This window comes from Bufo gargarizans, chromosome 8 (genome assembly GCF_014858855.1).
Source record: "Bufo gargarizans isolate SCDJY-AF-19 chromosome 8, ASM1485885v1, whole genome shotgun sequence".
Taxonomy (NCBI): Eukaryota; Metazoa; Chordata; class Amphibia; order Anura; family Bufonidae; genus Bufo; species Bufo gargarizans.
The window spans coordinates 168909416-168935185 of NC_058087.1; the positions used below are offsets into that span (position 1 = coordinate 168909416).

General features: G+C 43.1%; 2 protein-coding genes across 2 annotated transcripts; one reads left to right on the forward strand and one right to left on the reverse strand.

Annotated features, from left to right (window-relative positions):
- Positions 1–6902: 6902 nt before the first annotated feature.
- LOC122945479 (interleukin-17A-like) lies at positions 6903–9042 on the reverse strand. The gene is made up of 3 exons (XM_044304545.1): positions 8896–9042; positions 7616–7851; positions 6903–7140 (listed from the first exon to the last, which is right to left on the reverse strand). The coding sequence occupies exons 1-3, from the start codon at positions 9040–9042 to the stop codon at positions 6903–6905; spliced, it is 621 nt and encodes a 206-aa protein (XP_044160480.1).
- A 4131-nt stretch (positions 9043–13173) lies between these two features.
- Positions 13174–14639, forward strand: LOC122945480 (interleukin-17F-like). Its single transcript, XM_044304546.1, has 2 exons — positions 13174–13424; positions 14405–14639. The coding sequence occupies exons 1-2, from the start codon at positions 13174–13176 to the stop codon at positions 14637–14639; spliced, it is 486 nt and encodes a 161-aa protein (XP_044160481.1).
- The last annotated feature ends 11131 nt before the right edge of the window (positions 14640–25770 follow it).

Here is a 25770-nt window from a genome sequence, read left to right on the forward strand (position 1 = left end):
GGGGTTCCTGGCTTTGTTGTTTGGGAAGACCAGGACATGAGTGGTGTTCATTCTTCTTTGTTGGAATTGTGACACTGGTAGCGGTGGTCTGAGCTGTGACTGGCAGTAGAGAGAGTGGCCCCTTCACAGTAATAATGCTCACATGTGCCCCCTTCACAGTAATAATGCTCACATGTGCCCCCTTCACAGTAATAATGCTCACATGTGACCCCTTCACAGAAATAATGCTCACATGTGCACCCTTCACAGTAGTAATGCTCACATGTGCCCCCTTCATGGTAAAAATGCCCAGATGTGCCCCCTTCTCAGTAGTAATGCTCACATGTTCCCCCTTCACAGTAATAATGCACACATGTGCCCCCTTCACAGTAGTAATGCCCACATGTGCCCCCTTCACAGTAGTAATGCCCACATGTGCCCCCTTCACAGTAGTAATGCTCACATGTGCCCTCTTTACAGTAGTAATGCTCACATGTGCCCCCTTCACAGTAGAAATGCTCACATGTGCCCCCTTCACAGTAGTAATGCTCACATGTGCCCCCTTCACAGTAGTAATGCCCACATGTGCACCCTTCACAATAGTAATGCTCACATGTGCACCCTTCACAGTAGTAATGCTCACATGTGCCCCTTCACAGTAGTAATGCTCACATGTGCCCCTTGACAGTAATAATGCTCACATGTGCCCCTTTCACAGTAGTAATGCTTACATGTGCCTCCTTCGCAGTAGTAATGCTGAAATATGCCCCCTTCACAGTAGTAATGCTCACATAAGCCCCCTTCACAGTAGTAATGCTCACATGTGTCCCCTTCTTAGTAGTAATGCTTACATGTGCCCCCTTCATGGTAAAGATGCCCAGATGTGTCCCCTTCTCAGTAGTAATGCTCACATGTGCCCCCTTCACAGTAGTAATGCTCACATGTGCCTCCTTCACAGTAGTAATTCTCACATGTGCCCCATCACAGAAAAAATGTCCAGATATGTGTCTCTTCACAGTAGTAATTCTCACATGTGCCCCTTCACAGAAAAAATGTCCAGATATTTGTCTCTTCACAGTAGTAATGCTCACATGTGCCCCTTTCACAGTAATAATGTTCACATGTGCCCCTTTCACAGTAGTAATGCTCACATGTGACCCCTTCACAGTAGTAATGCTCACATGTGCCCCCTTCACAGTAATAATGCTCACATGTGCCTCCTTCACAGTAGTAATGCTCACATGTGCCCCTTCACAGAAAAAATGTCCAGATATGTGTCCCTTCACAGTAGTAATTCTCACATATGCCCCCTTCACAGTAGTAATGCTCACATATGCCCCTTCACAGTAGTAATGCTCACATGTGCCTCCTTCACAGTAGTAATGCTCACATGTGCCCCTTCACAGTAGTAATGCTCACATGTGCCCCTTCACAGAAAAAATGTCCAGATATTTGTCCCTTCACAGTAGTAATGCTCACACTTGCCCCCTCACAGTGTTTGCATTTCTTTCTGGCAAAGTTAACTGGTTATGGCCCGCAAAATGTATTCCATGTCTAGTGCGGTCCTCAGACGGAAAATAGTTGGGCACCACTGGTGTAGGAGATGTGGAGGGGCTCGAGGAACAATTTTACATATCTTCAGTGTCCTTAGCTTGCCAGCTACTGGAAAGATGTATGGCAGATATTGTATAAATTCACTTCTCACGTTCTTCCATAGACACCTGGCCTTTTTTCTGCTTCCTATAGGAAGTCTGAGGTAAGACATTTGGTTAGTGCCTTGAGGGTATGTGTCTTTTGTCTGTGGAAACAGATATTGGCTTCGACAATAGATCTTTGGTTTAGTAAAATCCAGGTCATGAGAATGGAGGACCTTACCGCATCTGTGAGGGGCACAAACATCAAGTTTCATAAACCATGGCGACATTGGATTCTTTTTAGGGCTAACCTGAGTATAAGTCTTTGTCGTCCTCATAGATCTAATACATTTTTCCATTTTTTTTTTTATTTTCTTCCCTGCCCCTCCCCTTTCCCTCTTCCCATCTTTCTTTTCTTCTTTATCCTTCCTAGTCTATTCTTCATTCTCTTTTTCACTGCCTTTGTTAGGCTACATCTTTCTTGTTTGATACTTATACTTACCATGTCCAGACATCACGGATGATTGCATAATCACTATGTTTTTTCAGTGCTTATCCTGTTTATAATGCTTATTAGAAACTTAAAGGCTATGTACACCTTTGGGGGTTATTTTTTTTTATTATTGTATTGTACTTATTTTGAGCTAAATAAAACATTTTCAATTGGTGCTTATTTAAAAAAAATGGTGTCCTTTTTGCTGCACAGAGCTGATATGCTCTAGTAGCACCCTTTGAAATTTCTCTCTTTTCCGTCAGACCAGGAGCTGACAGGATCCTTATCTCTGCTCTCTGACAATATAAACTCTCATTATAGCTCAGTTCTTGTATTACTGATAAGAATGTGGCTTAAGTAAGTGTTTATGTCCTCTCAGTAATTTAGAGATAAGGTTTACTAGATGATGGGCACAAAGTGAAAGTACCAATCACACAGCTAGAAAAACAGTTAACCCTTTGTGACAGAACAGTTCAATATTTTTAATAAAGGCCAATTGAAAAAATTATTTTTAGCCAAAAATGAGTAACATGCAATCATAAAAAAAATTGCCTCCGAAGGTGTACATAGCCTTTAACCGCCTCCGGACCGCCTAACGCAGATGTGCGGTCCGGAGGCGGCAGCGCTGCGCACAGTCACGCATATACGCGTCATCTCGCGAGACGCGAGATGACGCGAATATGCGCGCGCGCATGCGCAGTTCGCGCCGGCATTTCGTAGAGGGGGTTCGGGTCACCAGCCTGTCATCCAATGATCGCGGCTGGCAGGCTGGCGATTTTTAAAAAAAAACAATCAAAGGCCAGATATCAGATCATATTAGTAAATATGATCTGATATATGGCTGCCTGCTCCTCTGCTGGTTATTTTCGTCGGTTGGATCCAGCAGAGGAGCAGGCTTCACAGTGAGTACACCAACACTACACATACTAGCCCCAGATCACCCCCCTGAACCCTAATTAACCCTTTGATCACCCCTTTGATCGCCCCTGTCAATCACTAGTGAAAGGAAAAAAGTGATCAGTGTAAACTGTCACTTTTTTTTTTCACTGTTATTGACCGTCAGGTTTTAGGTATAGTTTAGGCCCCTTGGTTAGGTAGTTAGCGATCAGTTAGCACCCAGCCCACCGCACCGCAGTCCGTTATTCGCTGATTAGCGTATCGCTAATCAGCATTTGTACTTTTATAGTATCTGGAAGTGATCAAAACTGATCACGGTCAGATCTATAATAGTACTAGTGTCACTTTAGTTCGCCCTCCACCCAAAACGCAGTGTTTGCCCGATCAGGCCTGATCGGTCGCCCACACGTGCGTTCGCCCACACCCGCCCCACCGCAGTGACAAAAAAAAATTTTTTTTTGGTTCACTGCACAATCACTTTACACGCACTGCGGCGATAAAAAAATCAGTTTTGATATTTTTTATCAACCGCAGCGGCCTCCGGTACTTCGCTAGCCTCCCCTTTGTAAGACAGGCTTGCTTTTTTTTTCTTGGGTAGTCTCAGGGAATACCCCTAAATTTAGTTGCCCACATGTCTAACAGGGGGTATTCTTCTGAAGAGGCCTACAGGCTTCTGACCCAGTCGGATGAGGAGTGGGAACCCTCATCTGATGAATCCAGCGGGTCAGAATACGAACCTGTAGAAAGCAGTGGCTCTCTGACCCAAAGTTCGGACGAGGAGGCTGAGGTCCCTGATACCACCAGGCGTACCCGGCCCCGTGTCGCTAGACCACAGGTTGCGCAGGATCCGCTTCAAGAGCAGCAGAGTGGGGCTGGTGCTGTCGGATTACGTGGTGAGGCATACACCAGCAGCCCAGCCCTTCCTGGACCTAGTACCAGCACTGCCGTACAACCTGGTGAAGTGGCGAGCACCAGAAGGGCAGTTGAAGCTGGTACGGTGGCACGTGCAGTAGTGACCCCGTCGCAGCCACCGCAAAGACGTGCCCGTAGAGCCCCTAGAATCCCAGAGGTGCTGGCAAACCCTGATTGGCAGTCCCCAACTTCAGCCGCACCTGTAGTTTTCCCTTTCACTGCCCAGTCTGGAGTTCGGGTTGAGACAGCTCAGATCGGTTCGGCCCTGGGATTTTTTGAGCTGTTCTTGACTGCGGAGCTTTTAGACATAGTTGTGGCCGAAACAAACAGATATGCCACACAATTTATCACCGCTAACCCGGGAAGCTTTTATGCCCAGCCTTTCCGGTGGAAACCAGTCCAAGTTTCCGAAATTAAAACTTTTCTGGGCCTCCTCCTCAACATGGGCCTGACAAAAAAGCATGAATTGCGGTCATATTGGTCCACGAACCCGATTCATCACATGCCCATGTTCTCTGCTGCTATGTCCAGGGCACGTTTTGAGGCCATCCTGCGTTTCCTGCACTTTAGTGACAACACCGCCTCCCGTCCCAGGGGCCACCCTGCTTTTGACCGGCTCCACAAAATTCGGCCCCTCATAGACCATTTCAACCAGAAATTTGCAGATATTTATACCCCAGAGCAAAACATCTGCGTAGACGAGTCCCTGATACATTTTACCGGGCGCCTTGGCTTCAAACAATACATCCCAAGCAAGCGCGCCCGGTATGGGGTCAAATTGTATAAGCTCTGTGAAAGGGCCACAGGCTATACCCACAAATTTCGGATCTTTTTAGGGGCCCTAAAGCGTGAGAAGAAGCCTGGGATCCAAATGTCTAAAAATGCCCTCCTAAAAGGAATTTGGGCACCTTTGCGCATCTAGGCTGCAAAAAAGTGTGACACATCTGGTATCGCCGTACACAGGAGAAGTTGAGGAATGTGTTTTGGGGTGTCATTTTACATATACCCATGCTGGGTGAGAGAAATATCTTGGCAAAAGACAACTTTTCCCATTTGTTTTATACAAAGTTGGCATTTGACCAAGATATTTATCTCACCCAGCATGGGTATATGTAAAATGACACCCCAAAACACATTCCCCAACTTCTCCTGAGTACGGCGATACCAGATGTGTGACACTTTTTTGATGCCAAGGTGGGCAAAGGGGCACATATTCCAAAGTGCACCTTTCGGATTTCACCAGTCATTTTTTACAGATTTCGATTGCAAAGTACTTCTCACACATATGGGCCCCTAAATTGCCAGGGCAGTATAACTACGCCACAAGTGACCCCATTTTGGAAAGAAGACACCCCAAGGTATTCCGTGAGGGGCATGGCGAGTTCCTAGAATTTTTTATTTTTTGTCGCAAGTTAGTGGAATATGAGACTTTGTAAGAAAAAAAGAAAATAAAAAATCATCATCATTTTCCGCTAACTTGTGACAAAAAATAAAAAGTTCTATGAACTCACTATGCCCATCAGCGAATACCTTAGGGTGTCTACTTTCCAAAATGGGGTCATTTGTGGGGGTTTTCTACTGTCTGGGCATTGTAGAACCTCAGGAATCATGACAGGTGCTCAGAAAATCAGAGCTGTTTCAAAAAGCGGAAATTCACATTTTTGTACCATAGTTTGTAAACGCTATAACTTTTACCCAAACCATTTTTTTTTTTTTTGCCCAAACATTTTTTTTTTATCAAAGACATGTAGAACAATAAATTTGGTGAAAAATTTATATATGGATGTCGTTTTTTTTGCAAAATTTTACAGCTGAAAGTGAAAAATGTCATTTTTTTGCCAAAAAATCTTTACATTTTGATTAATAACAAAAAAAGTAAAAAGGTCAGCAGCAATAAAATACCACCAAATGAAAGCTCCATTAGTGAGAAGAAAAGGAGGTAAAATTCTTTTGGGTGGTAAGTTGCATGACCGAGCGATAAACGGTGAAAGGAGTGTAGTGCCGAAGTGTAAAAAGTGCTCTGGTCATGAAGGGGGTTTCAGCTAGCGGGGCTGAAGTGGTTAAATAAACAATTGACCAAAAAAAGCTACTTAATTGTCAAACTATTACTACATTCTCATGGTGTGTATGATGTATGCTTAGGTTTAGCTTAAATTAAAACCTTACATTTAGGTTGTTCAGTTGGTTTACTGAATAACTAAGAGGGGGGCAGTTACTTTTTCCTATGGGTGACAGCCTGTTCTCTAGGTAAACTTATAATTACTACAAGAACATAAGGTCAGGTCCCTGGGCGGGGGCTGTGAGAACCTACAAGAAATGGTCACCAGGGAGTGAGCATTTTTGCATTCCAACAAGTACAGAGCAAAGAGAAGAGAGTATGACTAGAGTATCGGACTGCACACAGGATCGGGAGGCTGGAGACACATAGGTCTGCATGGGACCTGTATACACACAATGGTAGGATTCCGTTCATGAAAACAATCAACAAGGTTGTGTCTTTCATCATTTTAAATTTATTGGGGCAATAAAAAAGCCATAATGCAGTTGGAAAAAAACTCAAGTTTCTGTACACTTTTCCACTACATTAAAACATGACTAATTAAAATTAAAACAGACTGATTAAATAGTTTCAATAATATTATGTAATAATATAAATATAGTCATATAAATATAAAAATATTTCCATAAAAGCATAATAAATAAATCAATTTAAATAGTAAAACTGAGAAAACGCGTCTCTGCACATATTGTATTTTTAGACGTGTCGCCCATGACAACCAATCCAATTGCTCATGTTTTGTAGTCGGCAGTAGTAGATAAAATCTGATTGGTTACTGTTGGCCACATCAATTTTCCTTACACTGGTTTTTATAAGTAGTCCTTAACAGCAACCAATCAGAATTCAGCTTTAATTCCTAAAATTATAGAGTCCCCTGATTGGTCGATGGGTAACGCTCCCACTGAGACAGTGGTGACCCATGAGGCTCTTATCTGAGGTACTGGGTGATGGGCCGGACACAGGTGCAGCCCACGGTGACTAGCTGCTTGTCCAGCTTATAGACGGGGACGCATCCTCTCATCTCACGACGTAGGACCAGGATCTCCTGTCTGATGGGGACTGAGTTCATGCTGAGGTCCACATGACCCTCAGGGTCCAAACAGCCGTGGTAGAGACATCTGGCCTCGTTGATGACCACCGGGAATCTGTGGTTGTCCACGTTGGAGCTGGAGGAAGAAGATGATAGAAATCAGAGGCCAAAATTAGCAAAATAGCTTTTACAATACTAAATGCAGCTGATAAACTTTGCAGGGGGCAGCCATTGTGGTTGTCAGATGACCTCAGTGGAGGCGTCTATGGTACATGAAGCTCACACCTGGAAATTCCCTTTGTAGTGTAGAGCGATTGTGATTTTTATTTTAAAGCTTTTCAAAATCTTCGGTCTAAGCTCACGGTATATTTTCCATGTATTAAATTCTACATTGTTAGCAGCGTGATGGAAAAATAAGCGTATAGATAGAGAAACAATAGTAATTGTGAGATTACGTCACTAAGTACACGTAATGTATAGGGCTGACCATACAGCCTTTGACGTGGAGAGATTTACCTATTATCTATAGGCAGAATGAGATAGATAGATAGATAGATAGATAGATAGATAGATAGATAGATAATAGACAGATAGATCACCTGTATATTTACCTGTATTCCCATGGAGACATTGAGCGGCTCTTGATGCTGTCCGTCATTAGTTGTGCAGAGCTCTCACCGTTGATCTTCATATGAACCTTCACACGTGGTGGAAATGTGGCGTCCACTTGGAATGGACAGTCACCTCCGGACACTGGGGGGACATCCCACTCCTCTGTACCAGGTACCTGCACTTCTCTTCCATGGGCAGAATAAAGGAAGATAAGGAGAAGCCATGTGGAGAGACCCTGAGAACAGATTATAGGATATGTATTATATGGGCATTATGGAGGTGTCAGCGTTATACAGGATAATGTTAGGAGGAAGGGTTAGAAATGGAGCAATAATATGCAGCAGATTTATCCTACAGTATATACTGTATAATGCTCACTATTCTGCTGGTGCAGTCACTGTGTACATATATTACTGATCCTGTACTGATCCGGAGTTACATCCTGTATTATACTCCAGAGCTGCACTCACTATTCTGCTGGTGCAGTCACTGTGTACATATATTACTGATCCTGTACTGATCCTGATTACATCCTGTATTATACTCCAGAGCTGCACTCACTATTCTGCTGGTGCAGTCACTGTGTACATACATTACATTACTTATCCTGTACTGATCCTGAGTTACATCCTGTATTATACTCCAGAGCTGCACTCACTATTCTGCTGGTGCAGTCACTGTGTACATACATTACATTACTTATCCTGTACTGATCCTGAGCTACATCCTGTATTATACTCCAGAGCTGCACTCACTGTTCTGCTGGTGGAGTCACTGTGTACATACACTACTTATCCTGAGTTACATCCTGTATTATACTCCAGAGCTGCACTCACTATTTTGCTGGTGAAATCACTACATACAAGCATGACCTTTACTCTAGAGCTGCATTTACAATTCTGCTGGCTTCAGAGCTCGTTCTGATAATTTGCCTTCTGGATAAAACTGCCTTTAATCGAGACTCGTTGCACCGATATGATATAGGTAAAACTAACCATCCCCCCGCATTATAGAATATAGGTTAGCTGTTAGGGTGTGTCTATTTTAATGCTTTCTGTTTCCACTAACAACCAACAGAATTGTAAATACAGCTCTGGAGCATAACACAGGTTGTATCCATAAGTAATGCAAAGTACGTACAATGTTGATCAGCTTTTAAACTGTCAAATGATGCTCAGAAGTGGACAAGCTCTTCAAGACAATTCTTCAGGTAAACCAAGGAAGATAATTTTACGTTCGGAGAACATAATAACAAGTAATGAACCCCCACACCTCATACCCCTTTAATGGACCTGGTTAATAAAACTGAATAGGAATCGGTGGTCCTACCATTAATGTTCCCCGGTGGGTGGCCATTGTTCTCATAGACGAGCTCTGGTGAGGTTCTGCTGGAGGACTGTGCTGGGACTCTGACTCCGGGCCCCATTATATAAGGGACACAGTTGTTTCTGGACTTTCCTGAAATATTCATAACCTAAAATCAGGTTTCAATGATTCTTGGGATTTTATATCAATATATTTTAATCTTTCAGAAATGAATATGAAACATTGGGAGAATTTAAAGGACGGGAACATCTCCCGCTATGGAATCCCTCAATTACTAATTAACCAGAAAAGCTGACACAGTAATAATCCTCTCCTGCACCAGATAGAGATAAAAGAGTCATAAACTGAAGCGAGAGCTCATAGTAACAAACAGGATTGTATGAGAAGTATCTACACACGTCCACAAAATGTTTGGTACCCTTCTGTTAAAGAAAGAAAAACCCACAATGGTCACTGAAATAACTTGAAACTGACAAAAGTAATAATAAATAAAAATCAGACATTGCTTTTGAATTGTGTTTCAACAGAATAATAAAAAAAATAAAAAATGAAACTAGTCTGGACAAAAATGATAGTACCCCTAGAAAAGATTGAAAATATTTTGAGACATAGGGGCATGTTAAAATAAGGTGTGTCCTGTAATTAGCATCACAGGTGTCTTCAATCTTAGTCAGTCTGCCTATTTAACGGGTACAAAGTAGTCACTGTGCTGTTTGGTTTCATAAAAAGCTAAGGAAAAAGGTGTCTCGGAGATTAGAAAGAAAATTATAGACAAAAATGTTAACACAAAAAGGCTATGAGAACATCTCCAAACAGCTTGATGTTCCTGTAACTACAGTTGCACATACTATTCAGAAGTTTAAGGTCTATGGGACCTCCCTGGATGTGGCCGCAAGATAAAAATTGATGACAAATTGAAGAGATGGATAATACAAATGGTAACAAAGGAGCCGAGAACAACTTCCAAAGAGATTAGGTGTGAATTCCAAGCTCAAGGTGCATCAATGTCAGATTGCACCATCCATTGCTGCCTTACCCAAAGTGGACTTGGTGAAAGATGACCGAGGAGAAATCCACTGTTGAAAGCAAGTTATAAAAATGCAAGATTAGAATTTGCCAAAATACATATTGTCAAGAAACAAAGCTTCTGGGAGAATGTCCTTTGGACAGATGAGACAAAACTGGAGCTTTTTGGCAAGTCACATCAGCTCTATGTTCACAGATAAAAACATGAAGCTACTGGGAAACATGGAGGAGGCTTGGTTATGTTTTTGGGGCTGCTTTTGCTGCATCTGGCATAGGGTGTCTTGAATCTGTGCAGGGTACAATAAAATCTCAAGACTATCAAGGCATTCTGAAACTAAAAATGCTGGTCTCAGTCACAGGTCATGGGTCTTTCAACAGGATAATTACCCAAAACACACAGCTAAAAACATCCAAGAATAGCTAAGAGCAAAGCATTGGACTATTCTGAAGTGGCCTTCTACAGTGCTGCCCATAATTATTCATACCCCTGGCAAATTTTGACTTAAAGTTATTTTTATTCAACAGCAGGTAATGACATAGGTGTCTCCCCAAAGATAATAAGAGGATATACAAGAGGCAATATTGTGGAAAAAAAACATTTGTCAGCTTTTATTTACATTTGAGCAAAAAATGTCCAGTCCAAAATTATTCATACCCTTCTCAATAATCAATAGAAAAGTCTTTATTGGCTATTACAGCAATCAAACGCTTCCTATAATTGCAGACCAGCTTTTTGCATGCCTCCACAGGTATTTTTGCCCATTCATCTTTAGCAATGAGCTCCAAATCTTTCAAGTTGGAGGGTCTTCTTCCCATGACCCTGATCTTTAGCTCCCTCCACAGATTCTCAATTGGATTCAAGTCTGGACTCTGGCTGGGCCACTCCAAAACGTTAATGTTGTTGTCTGCTAACCATTTCTTCACCACTTTTGCTGTGTGTTTTGGGTCATTGTCCTGCTGAAATGTCCACTGGTGCCCAAGGCCAAGTTTCTCTGCAGACTGCCTGATGTTGTCGTTGAGAATCCTCATGTATTGCTCTTTTTTCCTGGTGCCGTTTACTGTGATTAGGTTCCCTGGTCCATTGGCTGAAATACACCCCCAAAGCATTAGGTTCCCACCACCATGTTTCACAGTGGGGATGGTGTTCTTTGGGTTAAAGGCTTCTCCTTTTTTACGCCAAATGAAGGAAACATCATTGTGACCAAACAATAAAATTTTTGTTTCATCTGACCATAACACAGAAGACCAGAAGTCTTCTTCTTTGTCCAGATGAGCTTTTGAAAAGGCCAAGCGAGCTTTTGTGTGTCTTATCTGGAGAAGTGGAACCCAGCAGTGTGCAGTGTCCGTGGATTGTCTGCCTTGAGACATTGCCACCAGCAGAGCCCAGATTAACCAGGATGGCCTTGGTGGCGATCCTTGGATTCTTTTTCACCTCTCTAACTATTCTCCTGGACAGCACAGGTGTCACTTTTGGCTTCCAACCACGTCCTCTGAGATTTTCCACAGTGCGGAACATCTTGTATTTTTTGCTCAAATGTAAATAAAAGCTGAGAAATGTTATTTTTTTCCCACAATAATGCCTCTTGTACATCGTCTTATTATCTTTTGGGAGACACATATGTCATTTCCCGTCAAAAAATTACTTGCTGGTTGAATAAAAGTAACTTTAAGTCAAAATTTGACAGGGGTATGAATAATTATGGGCAGCACTGTGTAATCCTTGATCTAAATCATATTGAGGATCTGTGGAAGAAGCTGAAACATGCAATCTGGAGAAGTCACCCTTTAAACCCGAGATAGCTGGAGTAGTTTGTTTATGAGGAGTTTGCCAAAATACCTGTGGACAGGTGCAGAAGTCTCATTGAGGGTTACAGAAATCGCATGATTGCAGCGATTGCCTCAAAGGGTTGTTCAACAAAATATTAAGTTAAACCATCATTTTCGTCCAGGCCAGTGAAGACAATAATTACCATGTGCTGCTATCTTTATGGTCCAAGATAAGCGGCGAGAGTTCAGATAAATTATGGCCCCCGATTAGGGAAGTGCCGGAGATCTTATGCTGGTTTCTCTCTCTTATAATATGACATAACAGGGTAGAGCTGGACAGTCCACATTCTTCAATGGTCATAGACACGACTGGAACTTACAGAAACTTTTTGGAAAACTATGATTCCTGAGACGGAGACTCCACCGGGAGCCACAACTGGTATAAATAGAGAGAGGGACTGGGATCCAAGAATTAGAGCAGCAGATCCCAGAACTATACGGAGAACCCAGCAGCAGGAGAAGAATGGTCCATACAAGAACCTCACTGATACTTGTGAGTATAAAAGTGTCCATTGTATAATATGATATTGAGGACGATGACAGTAGAATTTATATCATAGAATACAGCAATAAGACTATTCCAATAGGCTGGAAAGTGTTCCCTGATTTACTTCCAATGTGCATCCCTAGGAACATCAAAATTTTGATAAGGGAGCAGATTAGAGGTTTCATGGATGCTGGATTAATGGTAGTTTACTGTAATATCTGCATAGGATGTACTGAATGCTTTGATGAAAACCATTAAAGAGTTTATCCCATGATTAATGTAAAAATTGAAAAACATAAAGTACATGACAGTTTCTTTCTAACAAATCTAGAACCAGCCCTGAACCTCACATGGATCCAGAGATCTCCCCGTTCATTGCTCCTTTTGCTCTAATAGATTTATTTCAGGCTGGTAGCTCAGGGTGTGTCCTTTCTACTGCAATTATCTTCTTATAATGGATTAGGGGAGGATCTTTTCTGCTTCAGCTCTCTCTCTATGAGAGCTCAGGGGTCTGTCCTTTCTGTTGCAACTCTCTCCATATGAAAGCTCAGGGGAAGTGTCCTTTCTGCTTCAGCTCTCTCCCTGTAACTGTCACAGCTTCTGACAGTAGATACAGCTAGTAGCAGTTGAAGGATGGAACTGAGCATGTGCGACCACCTCAGCAATGTTACTAAGGTGGGTGGAAAAATATGGAGAAAAAAAACAGCAGGTGGCGCTAAACAGTGACTATACTAAGTTTTTAATCAAATGAGATTACAAAAGTATTCAGGTCCAGGTGCTGGTTTTAAAAGTGTAATGTGACAACCACTATAAGACAAACATTGTGCATAATAAACAATTTTCTCCTCTTTGCCTGTTTGGAATGATCAAACTTATTCTCATTCTAATAAGATGGCCGCCCTGGTGTCCCTCTGCTCATCGGCCTTTCTCCCAGAAGAATATTTGTCCCTTACTAATACTCAGGAAGGATCTAAGGATGAAGAGCTCCCCCTAGAGGCCAAACAGAGATGTCCTGGAAGAAGGAACCGCCACTGGCCAAGCGCTATGATAGTGGACATCGGTCTCATTGACACCAGCTACCTGGACAGTTTGGTACAGATGGAGGACATTCACACTCGCTCTTTGTCACCCTGGGAATACAGGTAAATGTCACAACGTACCCAATTTCAAACATTTCGGAAATAGGGCTATAGTCCTGTGTCCCTTCTATGGAATGGAGCACTAATTTCCTGCATTATTAGGGCTTGGATTTGCAGGTTCATCTAGACTTGTGTCCTCAGGACAAGACTACTTTCTGTAAGCCCCAGAATGTCAGCCTTCATTTAAGGGCATCCTTTAGATCCAAATCACCATCTGCATTAATGCAGTACATAATGCAGTGTATACAGTTACTGTGCAGTGTTATCTGTGTCCATGGCAACAGACTACAAACAAAGCATGTATGCAGTCAGATTCTGTAAGCATGTAATCCTCCGCCACCTTCTTGCTAATCTACTCCTGATCACAGAAGAAGAACCTGTGGTCATAGCAGATTAGAGCTATTCCCACTCAGTGGCTATAGATCCCCAGGATACATTCAAATCAATGCAATCAAAACTTTGTTATATCTAAAACAAATTTATGACAAATGTTTTGGCTGGAAACTATAGACTGTACATATATAATCATAGCAGCCATAGATAATACACGTGAAACCGACTGTCAACCAATCCTGCCTTTCCTCTTTCCTCCCTGAGTACCACACATGAGAAGGTATTAGATAGTGTCTTCGAGCAGACTGTGGTTCCCCTATCCCACTCCCAGTAAATCTTCAAATAGTCTTCAGTCCCCCAAAAAATCCTTCTAGTGTAACACAGAGGAGGAGGAGGGAGATGCAGCTGCAGTTTCTCAGGGAAAGAGGTAAAGAGGAATCGCAGAAGCCTCAGAGCAGAAAGCACAGTTCTGACATCAGCAAGAAGAACCTTAGCGAGCGTGGACAGAGAAATTTACAGAGACGAGCGGGTGGGAAAATATCCAAAATCTGCAGGGTACATAGATCTTCAGCTGCCAAAAGAACAATATGTAAATGTATACATTGTGGAATTGTAACATTTTATTTATTCTTTTAAATTCCTTTTTTCAGTCTCAACTCAGACCCCAACAGATTCCCCTTCGTCATCGCGGAGGCCAATTGTCTCACTTTTGCTTGCGCAGACGCCAATGGCAATGAGAATCCAGCCCTGATCTCCTACCCCATCCAGCAGGAGGTGATGGTCCTACGTCGGGAGCAGAAAGGCTGCAGCTTCTCCTATAGACTGGAGACTGAGGTGGTCACACTGGGCTGCACGTGCGTCAAGCCTGTCATCAGCTATTACTGATTATGTGGAAATATGGATGGACGGACACCAATGAATATGAACTTTTTGGATTATTTGGGATATTTTCTTTATATTTAAGCAATAAATAAAATAAATTCATGTCTGTAGCATTGTCTCTAGTAATATTAAAGAGGCTCTGTAATCATGATCAACCCTATTAAACCTGGCATACCTTTCTTTTGTCTGTATGCTAAACAGCTGCAGATTTATCTGCATTTTAATTAATTTGCAAATGAGCAAATTGGAGCACCAGGAGGCGGGGCTGAACCCTTGGAGCACTGCTTTGTAACACCCCCTGTGCTCTGAACACTCCCCCCACCCTTGATTGACAGGACTAGACTTCAGCATGCTGAGGGCAGAGATGTGTCCTAGTATCTACATATCATATACTCTATGTACTATAGCTTCACCGCACAGCTAATATACATATTACTGCTTTATTCACATATAAGCACAATATATGATAATAAAGACACCATTAACCACTTAAGGACCACAGGTTTATACCCCCCCAGTGACCAGGCCCTTTTTTACAAATCGGTACTTCACAAATTTAAAGGTTTATTGCTCGGTCATGCAACTTGGCACCCAAATAAATTTTACCTCCTTTTCTTCTCACAAATACAGCTTTCTTTTGGTGGTATTTGATTGCTGCTGACATTTTTCATTATTCTGATATTAATCAAAATAGTGAAAATTAATTAGATATACCACCTCTACAGGTTTGTGTTCGTGGTATGTAATTACACCCAAATATAGCAGAAAAATATTGTAAACTGGGATTTAATAAAACGTAACCTTTACTAGGTCATTTAAAATAATGTATCACACTGGGTGAGAGACGACATTGACAACACTAACAACAATGAACTCCTCCACTGTATCAATTCATATATTATTAAAAATGAAATGAAAAAAAGGGTGGATCTCACCTCGTCTGGGCGGGGTCCACGACCATGGAGGACGGTCCTGGCGGTGATGTTACCTTTGACCGCTGTGACCGGATGCTGATGTGGTAATTGGCACGGTATTAACTCCTGGCACACCCTATTATGGCTTTCCTGCCTGTCTAGGGGTCAAGGGGCTGTTCTTGTAGCCTGCCTACCACAATGGAGCACCCGCCCCGACAGGGGCGACCCCACACCGAACCTTTCCCTCAGTATGGGTCTAAAGTTCTATCAAGCCCTAACTACAACGCCCTACATGCCATGTTTCTGTCTTTTCCAGACATCATCAGGGGACTTCACATGTATATTCCAGGGCAACTACAAATAGAAATTATGAACAAACACTAAATATAGGTCACAGATATCTGAGCGCCGCATGTATAGTGGCTTATCAGCAGCCTCAGTTTACTTACTGGAGATCAAGGTGATTTTAGCCTCGTATCCTGGGACAAGATGATAGGTAACTCTTGTCCTCACTGTTACAGGGGAAGTGTCCCATGTCAGTCCATGTCTCACCACAAATAACAGTGATTTGGGTGAGCATTGAATGGTTGTTAGCCGCCTCCTAATATACCCCTACTCCCAGTATGTGTACGCCCCCCATGATTATTGATCTCACCTGTCCGAATCTCTCAGGATGCTTGTTATTCCATGTGGAACGCACGCCGCTCGCGTGCGTTCCACCGGACCGGAAGTCAATGTCACGTGATGCGGGCTAAACCGGAAGTGAGGTCAGGGCCTGAGTCAGAGCATTGCCAGTTGCCTAGCAACCTCTAGGCTCATGACACTCGGCCCTGTTTCAAGGCAAATGATAGCTTGCCTGCTTTTTGTATATATGCACAATCGCATTGCGGATTTCAATTGGCAGGACAGCCACACACAGACCATCTTACTCCAAATACCGGCCAGTAACTGGGCCAGGGAGCCTGATCTATGTCAGCTGGAGTACATACTTTGGAATATTACAATTCAAGATAAGTCCACCATCGGATCCAATGCGCTCATCGTTTGGATGAGACAACATCGGGTCCGAGGGGGACTAAATCAGGTGACCGCATTACATTAGCAAATTGCCCTTATGAGTTTTCCGACCATGTCTACCATCACATCCCATGTGCTCATGATATGGGCACATGCGATACAAGGGGGGACACGGTCGGATCACATCCATCCTAATTCGCCTTTTATTGCGACTCAGATCACAAGAAGCAGCAATAATTCTGTACTTCATTTAAACCGGATGGATGGACCGTTTTAAGATAGAAGATCCATTTGGCTTCACATTGCAGGATCCTCTTATCAAAATCACCCCGTCTTATTCCTGGCTTGATTTTTTCAATTCCAGAGAAGGAAAGACAGTCCAATCTACCTCCGTGTTCGGTGTTCACATGTCGTGCCACCGATGTGTCTCTGTCATTCCTTATGTCGCTCAAATGCTCTCCTATTCTTCTCCTCAACTCCCTACCAGTCTTCCCGACATATTCCTTTCCACATTCACATGTGATTTTATAAACCAAACCCATGCTTCTGCAGTTAATAAAGTCCGTAATTGTATAGACTTTATCTGTATTGTTGCTCCTAAATGACTTTGCTTTGGCCATAAAGGGGCACGCCACGCATCTTCCACATTTATAGTTGCCACTAAGGCCTCTCTCCAGCCAAGTCTTTTGCTGGGGCCCTGGTGTATAGTGGCTGTGCACCAACATATCACGAATGCTTCTGCCACATCTATATGTGATGCTGGGGTGCCCCTTTATGGCCTTGCAAACGTCAGGATCCATTAAAAGCACATGCCAGTGTTTAGATATAATATCTCTGATTCCAGAGGAACAGCCATTGTATGTGCTGATAAAACGGATCTCCCTGTTCTCACTGGAGCTACTGTGCATGGGGGGCGTCTACTCGCGGCGCCAATAGAGACACTCTATCCTTATTCAGGGCGGTCTGGTATGCTGGTGTAAGTACACCTGCTGGGTATCCACGGTCTAAAAAATGAGTTTTCAAGTCCCCAGCTTGTTTCACGAACTCCTAGCGCTTCGAACAATTCCTTCTTAATCGCAGATATTGACCTCTCGGTATTCCCTTCCTGAGGGGGTATGGATGGCTACTTTCCCACCTCAGGAGGGAATTTGTTGAGGTCGGCTTGCGATATATGGATGTTTCCAGACACCCCTGATGGTTTATATTTACTCTGATGTCAAGGAAAGGGAGTTTAGATGGATCACATTCTGATGTGAAATGGAGGCCTATCTCGTTTTGGTTTAGTTGTTGAACCCAAGCCGAGAACGTCTCCATACTCCCCTTCCAGATGACGAAAACATCATCTATGAAGCGCGCCCACTTTTGGACGCGCTGCAACTCGATCGCGGACTCGTCCCTGAATACGATAGTGTTTTCCCACCAGCCCAGGAACAAATTGGCATACGATGGGGCACAAGGGCTCCCCATCGCGGTGCCCCTGAGCTGGTGGAAAACACGCCCATTGAAGAGAAAATAATTTCTCTTCAATGAGAATTCCAATAATTCTAATACAAAGGCGCTGTGTGCCTGAAAGTGTCTCCCCCTTGACGACAGAAAGTATGACACTGCATGAAGGCCCCATTTGTGTGGAATGGATGAGTAGAGTGCTTCAACATCTACACTTCCCAGTATGCAGCCCTCATCCAGCTGTATACCCTCTAACTGTCTAAGGAGGTCCCCGGTATCTTTTACATGGGATGATAAGGAAAGGACAAATGGTGCCAGGATCTTATCTATGTACACTCCTAGATTTTGACTTAGGCTATCAATGCCCGATACAATTTTGCAGGTCTGGAAAAGACAGAAACATGGCATGTAGGGCGTTGTAGTTAGGGCTTGATAGAACTTTAGACCCATACTGAGGGAAAGGTTCGGTGTGGGGTCGCCCCTGTCGGGGCGGGTGCTCCATTGTGGTAGGCAGGCTACAAGAACAGCCCCTTGACCCCTAGACAGGCAGGAAAGCCATAATAGGGTGTGCCAGGAGTTAATACCGTGCCAATTACCACATCAGCATCCGGTCACAGCGGTCAAAGGTAACATCACCGCCAGGACCGTCCTCCATGGTCGTGGACCCCGCCCAGACGAGGTGAGATCCACCCTTTTTTTCATTTCATTTTTAATAATATATGAATTGATACAGTGGAGGAGTTCATTGTTGTTAGTGTTGTCAATGTCGTCTCTCACCCAGTGTGATACATTATTTTAAATGACCTAGTAAAGGTTACGTTTTATTAAATCCCAGTTTACAATATTTTTCTATTAATCAAAATAGACCGCAATTTTCTCAAAAAAAGTGTATTTTTAACTTTTTCTGGTAAAATTGTTCAAATATAATTACATTTCTATACAAGTTTGTGTCAGAATTTATTGTGCTACATCTTTGATTAAAAAAAATCCAATAATTGTATATTTATTGGTTCGCGCAAAAGTTATAGCATTTACAAACTATGGTAGAAAAATGTGAATTTCCGCATTTTGAAGCAGCTCTGACTTTCTGAGCACCTGTCATGTTTCTTGAGGTGCTAGAATGCCAGGATAGTATAAAATCAGGCACTGAAAGACTTGTGATGATGAAGGGCATAACGAATTCAGTAGAATATATGGAAATCTTGGTGGAAAACCTTCTGCAGTCTACAAGACGACCACAGCTCATGAGCAGATGTATCTTCCAACAAAAAGAAACTGCAAACATGAAGCAAAAGCGGCATGGGACTCGCTCAAAAACAACAGTGTTACTGGCCTTCAGGTGGCCAAATCAATCCAATAGAGAAGGTATGGATGAACTGTGAAATAATAACATGAAACATTGCAGGGTCCATCAAGACCTACAGATAAATCCACTTAGAGACGAGGCAGGAATTGTTACCTCTTCTACACACGGACGTAAAGAGGGTGAATACTTCTGAATTCTGTGTTAAATAATTGTAACCAATGAAAATCATCTTAAAAAGAGATCAAGGATCCACCAAAGTCTTTGTTTATGTGTTCAGGGACCAGCTTTGTCTTAATACATTTGATTGTAGGTAAGACACATGGTGCATAGATGGTTGGCCCTAAAAGAGGGTGAGGAAAATTGCACCAAAGCTTAGAAAATGTCTAGGCCTGGGATGCACAACATGGACTTCATGGTCCGGGTCCCCACAATGCAATTGTGTGCAGCTCCCAACCACCTGGACTAGTGCTGTGTCCTGATGCAGAAAGATCATCATTAGACTGCAGATACAGAGTTATTAGACTGCAGTTGCAGAATCATTAGACTGCAGCCCCTTTCTCTTCTCTTCACTGCTATTAATGTAGGCCTTGAGATATACAGGTGACTCCTCACTTAAGAGAACTTTTTCTATGAAGATTGGTTCCCAGCATAAGTACTCATGGTACACTGTCCAGCTGGTACTATTATGGGGATGGACACTGTGTGACTGGCAATGTTATGAGTGTCTGGCTCTGTATGGAGGTGCTCTGTGTATTCTAGTTAAAGGGGTTTTCCAGTAGGCTCAGAATGGCTAAAAAACATAAAAGAATCAATACTTACCTCTACTGCTCCTCCACCGCTGCCATTGAGACAAAACCGGATCCTCACTGTTCTCTTCTTTCTGCTCCCGACACAGGAAATTCCCGATCAGCCAATCGGTGGCTGCGGCAGGTCATGACTGTGGACAGTGATTGGCTGAGAGGGTATTTCCTGCAAACCAAGACCAGAGCAGAGACCAGCACAAACTAAGCAGTGTCAGAACAGCAGCGGCGGGGGATCGGTGAGTATTGGTTATTTTATGTTTTTAAAGGGACACTGACAGGGCCAATAAGCATATTGAGGTATATATATGGCACTACAGGTCTTATAATGGGTATTACAATCATATAAGTACCCCCCTGTCCACATTATACATACAGTAAACTTTAAGTTTTATAACCTGCTCCAACGGTCTTCAATCTGCCCAAGGGGCGGCGTTTCACCTCTCTTGCGCCCAGCCAGCCTCCCCCAACTGCCGCTTTGAAGCGCAGCCCAGCTCATGAATATTCAGTTTGCTGAGCGGCTTCTGCGGTCCCCGCTCTGAAGCGCTGCGCTGAACAGAGCCCTGCGCATGCGCCGGATCTTGTGAAGTCGGGGACAGTAAGTGCCGCCCAGCGAAGTGAATATTGATGAGCTGGGCGGCGCTTACTGTACCGGACTTCACAAGATCTGGCGCATGCGCCGGGCACTGTTAAGCGAAGCGCTTCAGAGCGGGGACCGCAGAAGCCGCCCAGCAAACTGAATATTCATGAGCTGGGCGGCGCTTCAAAGCGGCAGTTGGGGGAGGCTGGCTGGGCGCAAGAGAGGTGAAACGCCGCCCCTTGGGCAGATTGAAGACCGTTGGAGCAGGTTATAAAACTTAAAGTTTACTGTATGTATAATGTGGACAGGGGGGATACTTATATGATTGTAATACCCATTATAAGACCTGTAGTCACATATATAGACCTCAATATGCTTATTGGCCCTGTCAGTGTCCCTTTAAGTCATTCTGAGCCACAAATATCTGTTCTGATGGAAAACCTCTTTAAAGGAATGAAGGCAAGGCAGTTACTGTGTGATGCTCCTGGTGCAGACCATGACTGGTGTCCTCCCAGTGACCCCCGCAACAAGAGCTGATTGGTTGCTATGGCATCCTGAGGTGCTGTGAAGCCAACCAAGCCTACCATTGTTAAGTTCCTATTGAGCCTTGCCTCAGTCAGGGTCAATAGAAACCGGAATAGTAAACCAGTCTATGGTAGAAGCAATTTGATTATGATATACTCCAGTCACCAAGGGGGGATAAAAAATAAAGTTAAAAAGGTAAAATAAAAGTTATAAAAATGTTTAAAAAAAAGAATTTCCTTATTTTAGGGAATTCAGGGATCTAAAAATAATCTGTCACTGGGTTCGCCACATTTGAAAATACCTGAACTATTAAAATATAAAAATATATCGAAGGCTGTGAATATCGTAACGGGGGGGGGGGGGATAAAACATCAAAATGGCCAAATTACCATTTTGTTGTATCTTCGCTTAAAAAAAAAACTAAATAAAAAGTGACCAAAAAGTCATACATCCCCAAAGTAGTATCAATGAAATTACCCCACAAAAAATTAGCCCTGACACAGAAAAATAGACAGAAATGCAAAGAAATTATGGGGGTCTAAATACGACAGTGAAAATAATTAATTTTTTTATTTTAAGTATTAAAACATAATTGTCATTCTTAATTCCCTGTCTAATCAGCCACCCCCCTCCTATATACTCAATTGGGAAAAGGATTTGGGAATCACCCTCACAGCAGAACAGAAAGACCGCCTCTTCAGACTGACACATAAGACTGCAGTTGCTAGTAGAACTCAAGAGGCGGGTTTTAAGGTCCTCTCCAGGTGGTATAGGGTGTCCTCTAAATTACATTCACTCTCTCCAGCCATCTCCCCATTGTGTAGGACAGTGATGCCCAACCTACGGCCCACGGGCCACATCCGGCCCGCGAAGCAGTGTGATGCGGCCCGTGCAGTGACTGGAGGCGGAGCTTGCACACAGTTGAAGAAGAAGGTGGTACACGCCTGGGCGGCTGCAGTGGCGCAGTACCGTTCTGAACCTCGAGGCAAATCCGGGAAGGAATGTAAGTGTAATAAGCTCTGTGGCTGTACAGTGTTGTGTGCGTGTCTCTCACCGCTGTCGTTCCCATGGGTAGTTGTTTGTAAGGGCAGTGCTGGGCTCCCACTGTGCTGTGTTGGGGAAGTGCTGTGTCTGTATTCGTGCGCTGTGCTGGTCCTTGTGACCGGACTGTACGGAGGAAGGAAGGGCTGACTCTTAATGGTGGGCACAGGCGGCAGTGGTCTGCGTGTGAGCAGTGTGGTTTCAGGAGGGCTGCCCCCTGTGAGTGTGGCTGGCGCTGGTACCTTAGTAAGGAGAGTTGGGATATTCTGAAGGGCAAGTGGTATCCATGTGGAGTCTGGCAGTACATGGCTTTGAGGGGTAAGAAAGGAACCCCTCCTTGTTGTTTGGGAAGGCCAGGACATGAGTGGTGTTCATTGTTCTTGGTTGGAATTGTGACACTGGTAGCGGTGGTCTGAGCTGTGACTGGCAGTAGAGAGAGTGGCCCCTTCACAGTAATAATGCTCACATGTGCCCCCTTCACAGTAATAATGCTCACATGTGCCCCCTTCACAGTAATAATGCTCACATGTGACCCCTTCACAGAAATAATGCTCACATGTGCACCCTTCACAGTAGTAATGCTCACATGTGCCCCCTTCATGGTAAAAATGCCCAGATGTGCCCCCTTCTCAGTAGTAATGCTCACATGTTCCCCCTTCACAGTAATAATGCTCACATGTGCCCCCTTCACAGTAGTAATGTCCACATGTGCCCCCTTCACAGTAGTAATGCCCACATGTGCCCCCTTCACAGTAGTAATGCTCACATGTGCCCTCTTTACAGTAGTAATGCTCACATGTGCCCCCTTCACAGTAGTAATGCTCACATGTGCCCCCTTCACAGTAGTAATGCTCACATGTGCCCCCTTCACAGTAGTAATGCCCACATGTGCACCCTTCACAGTAGTAATGCTCACATGTGCCCCTTCACAGTAGTAATGCTCACATGTGCCCCTTCACAGTAATAATGCTCACATGTGCCCCTTTCACAGTAGTAATGCTCACATGTGACCCCTTCACAGTAGTAATGCTCACATGTGCCCCCTTCACAGTAATAATGCTCACATGTGCCCCTTTCACAGTAGTAATGCTTACATGTGCCTCCTTCACAGTAGTAATGCTCACATGTGCCCCTTCACTGAAAAAATGTCCAGATATTTGTCCCTTCACAGTAGTAATTCTCACATATGCCCCCTTCACAGTAGTAATGCTCACATGTGCCTCCTTCACAGTAGTAATGCTCACATGTGCCCCTTCACAGTAGTAATGCTCACATGTGCCTCCTTCACAGTAGTAATGCTCACATGTGCCCCTTCACAGTAAAAATGTCCAGATATTTGTCCCTTCACAGTAGTAATGCTCACATGTGCCCCTTCACTGAAAAAATGTCCAGATATTTGTCCCTTCACAGTAGTAATTCTCACATATGCCCCCTTCACAGTAGTAATGCTCACATGTGCCTCCTTCACAGTAGTAATGCTCACATGTGCCCCTTCACAGTAGTAATGCTCACATGTGCCTCCTTCACAGTAGTAATGCTCACATGTGCCCCTTCACAGTAAAAATGTCCAGATATTTGTCCCTTCACAGTAGTAATGCTCACATGTGCCCCTTTCACAGTAGTAATGCTCACATGTGCCTCCTTCACAGTAGTAAGGCTCACATGTGCCCCTTCACAGAAAAAATGTCCAGATATCTGTCCCTTCACAGTAGTAATGCTCACACTTGCCCCCCTCACAGTGTTTGCATTTCTTTCTGGCAAAGTTAACTGGTTATGGCCCGCAAAATGTATTCCGTGTCTAGTGCGGCGCTCAGACGGAAAATAGTTGGGCACCACTGGTGTAGGAGATGTGGAGGGGCTCGAGGAACAATTTTACATATCTTCAGTGTCCTTAGCTTGCCAGCTACTGGAAAGATGTATGGCAGATATTGTATAAATTCACTTCTCACGTTCTTCCATAGACACCTGACCTTTTTTCTGCTTCCTATAGGAAGTCTGAGGTAAGACATTTGGTTAGTGCCTTGAGGGTATGTGTCTTTTGTCTGTGGAAACAGACATTGGCTTCGACAATAGATCTTTGGTTTAGTAAAATCCAGGTCATGAGAATGGAGGACCTTACCGCATCTGTGAGGGGCACAAACATCAAGTTTCATAAACCATGGCGACATTGGATTCTTTTTTAGGGCTAACCTGAGTATAAGTCTTTGTCATCCTCATAGATCTAATAAATTTATCCTTTTTTTTTTCTTTTTTTTCTTTGCCCCCCCCCCCCTTTCCCTCTTCCCTTGTTCCTTTTCTTCTTTATCCTTCCTAGTCTATTCTAATTTCTCTTTTTCACTGCCTTTGTTAGGCTACATCTTACTGGGTTGTTTGATACTTATACTTACCATGTCCAGACATCACGGATGATTGCATAATCACTATGTTTTTTCAGTGCTTATCCTGTTTATAATGCTTATTAGAAACTTAAAGGCTATGTACACCTTTGGGGGTTATTTTTTTATTATTGTATTGTACTTATTTTGAGCTAAATAAAACATTTTCAATTGGTGTTTATTTAAAAAAATGGTGTCCTTTTTGCTGCACAGAGCTGATATGCTCTAGTAGCACCCTTTGAAATTTCTCTCTTTTCCGTCAGACCAGGAGCTGACAGGATCCTTATCTCTGCTCTCTGACAATATAAACTCTCATTATAGCTCAGTTCTTGTATTACTGATAAGAATGTGGCTTAAGTAAGTGTTTATGTCCTCTCAGTAATTTAGAGATAAGGTTTACTAGATGATGGGCACAAAGTGAAAGTACCAATCACACAGCTAGAAAAACAGTTAATACTTTGTGACAGAACAGTTCAATATTTTTAATAAAGGCCAATTGAAAAAATTATTTTTAGCCAAAAATGAGTAACATGCAATCATAAAAAAAATTGCCTCCGAAGGTGTACATAGCCTTTAAATAAACAATTGACAAAAAAAAGCTACTTAATTGTCAAACTATTACTACATTCTCATGGTGTGTATGATGTATGCTTAGGTTTAGCTTAAATTAAAACCTTAAATTTAGGTTGTTCAGTTGGTTTACTGAATAACTAAGGGGGGGCAGTTACTTTTTCCTATGGGTGAAAGCCTGTTCTCTAGGTAAACTTAGAATTACTACAAGAACATAAAGTCAGGTCCCTGGACGGGGGTTGTGAGAATCTACAAGAAATGGTCACCAGGGAGTGAGCATTTTTGCATTCCAACAAGTGAAGAGCAAAGAGAAGAGAGTATGACTAGAGTATCGGACTGCACACAGGATCGGGAGGCTGGAGACACATAGGTCTGCATGGGACCTGTATACACACAATGGTAGGATTCCTTACATCAAAACCATCTACAAGGTTGTGTCTTTCATCATTTCAAATTTATTGGGGCAATAAAATTTCTGTACACTTTTCCACTAAATTAAAACAGACTGATTAAATAGTTTCAATAATATTATGTAATAATATAAATATAGTCATATAAAT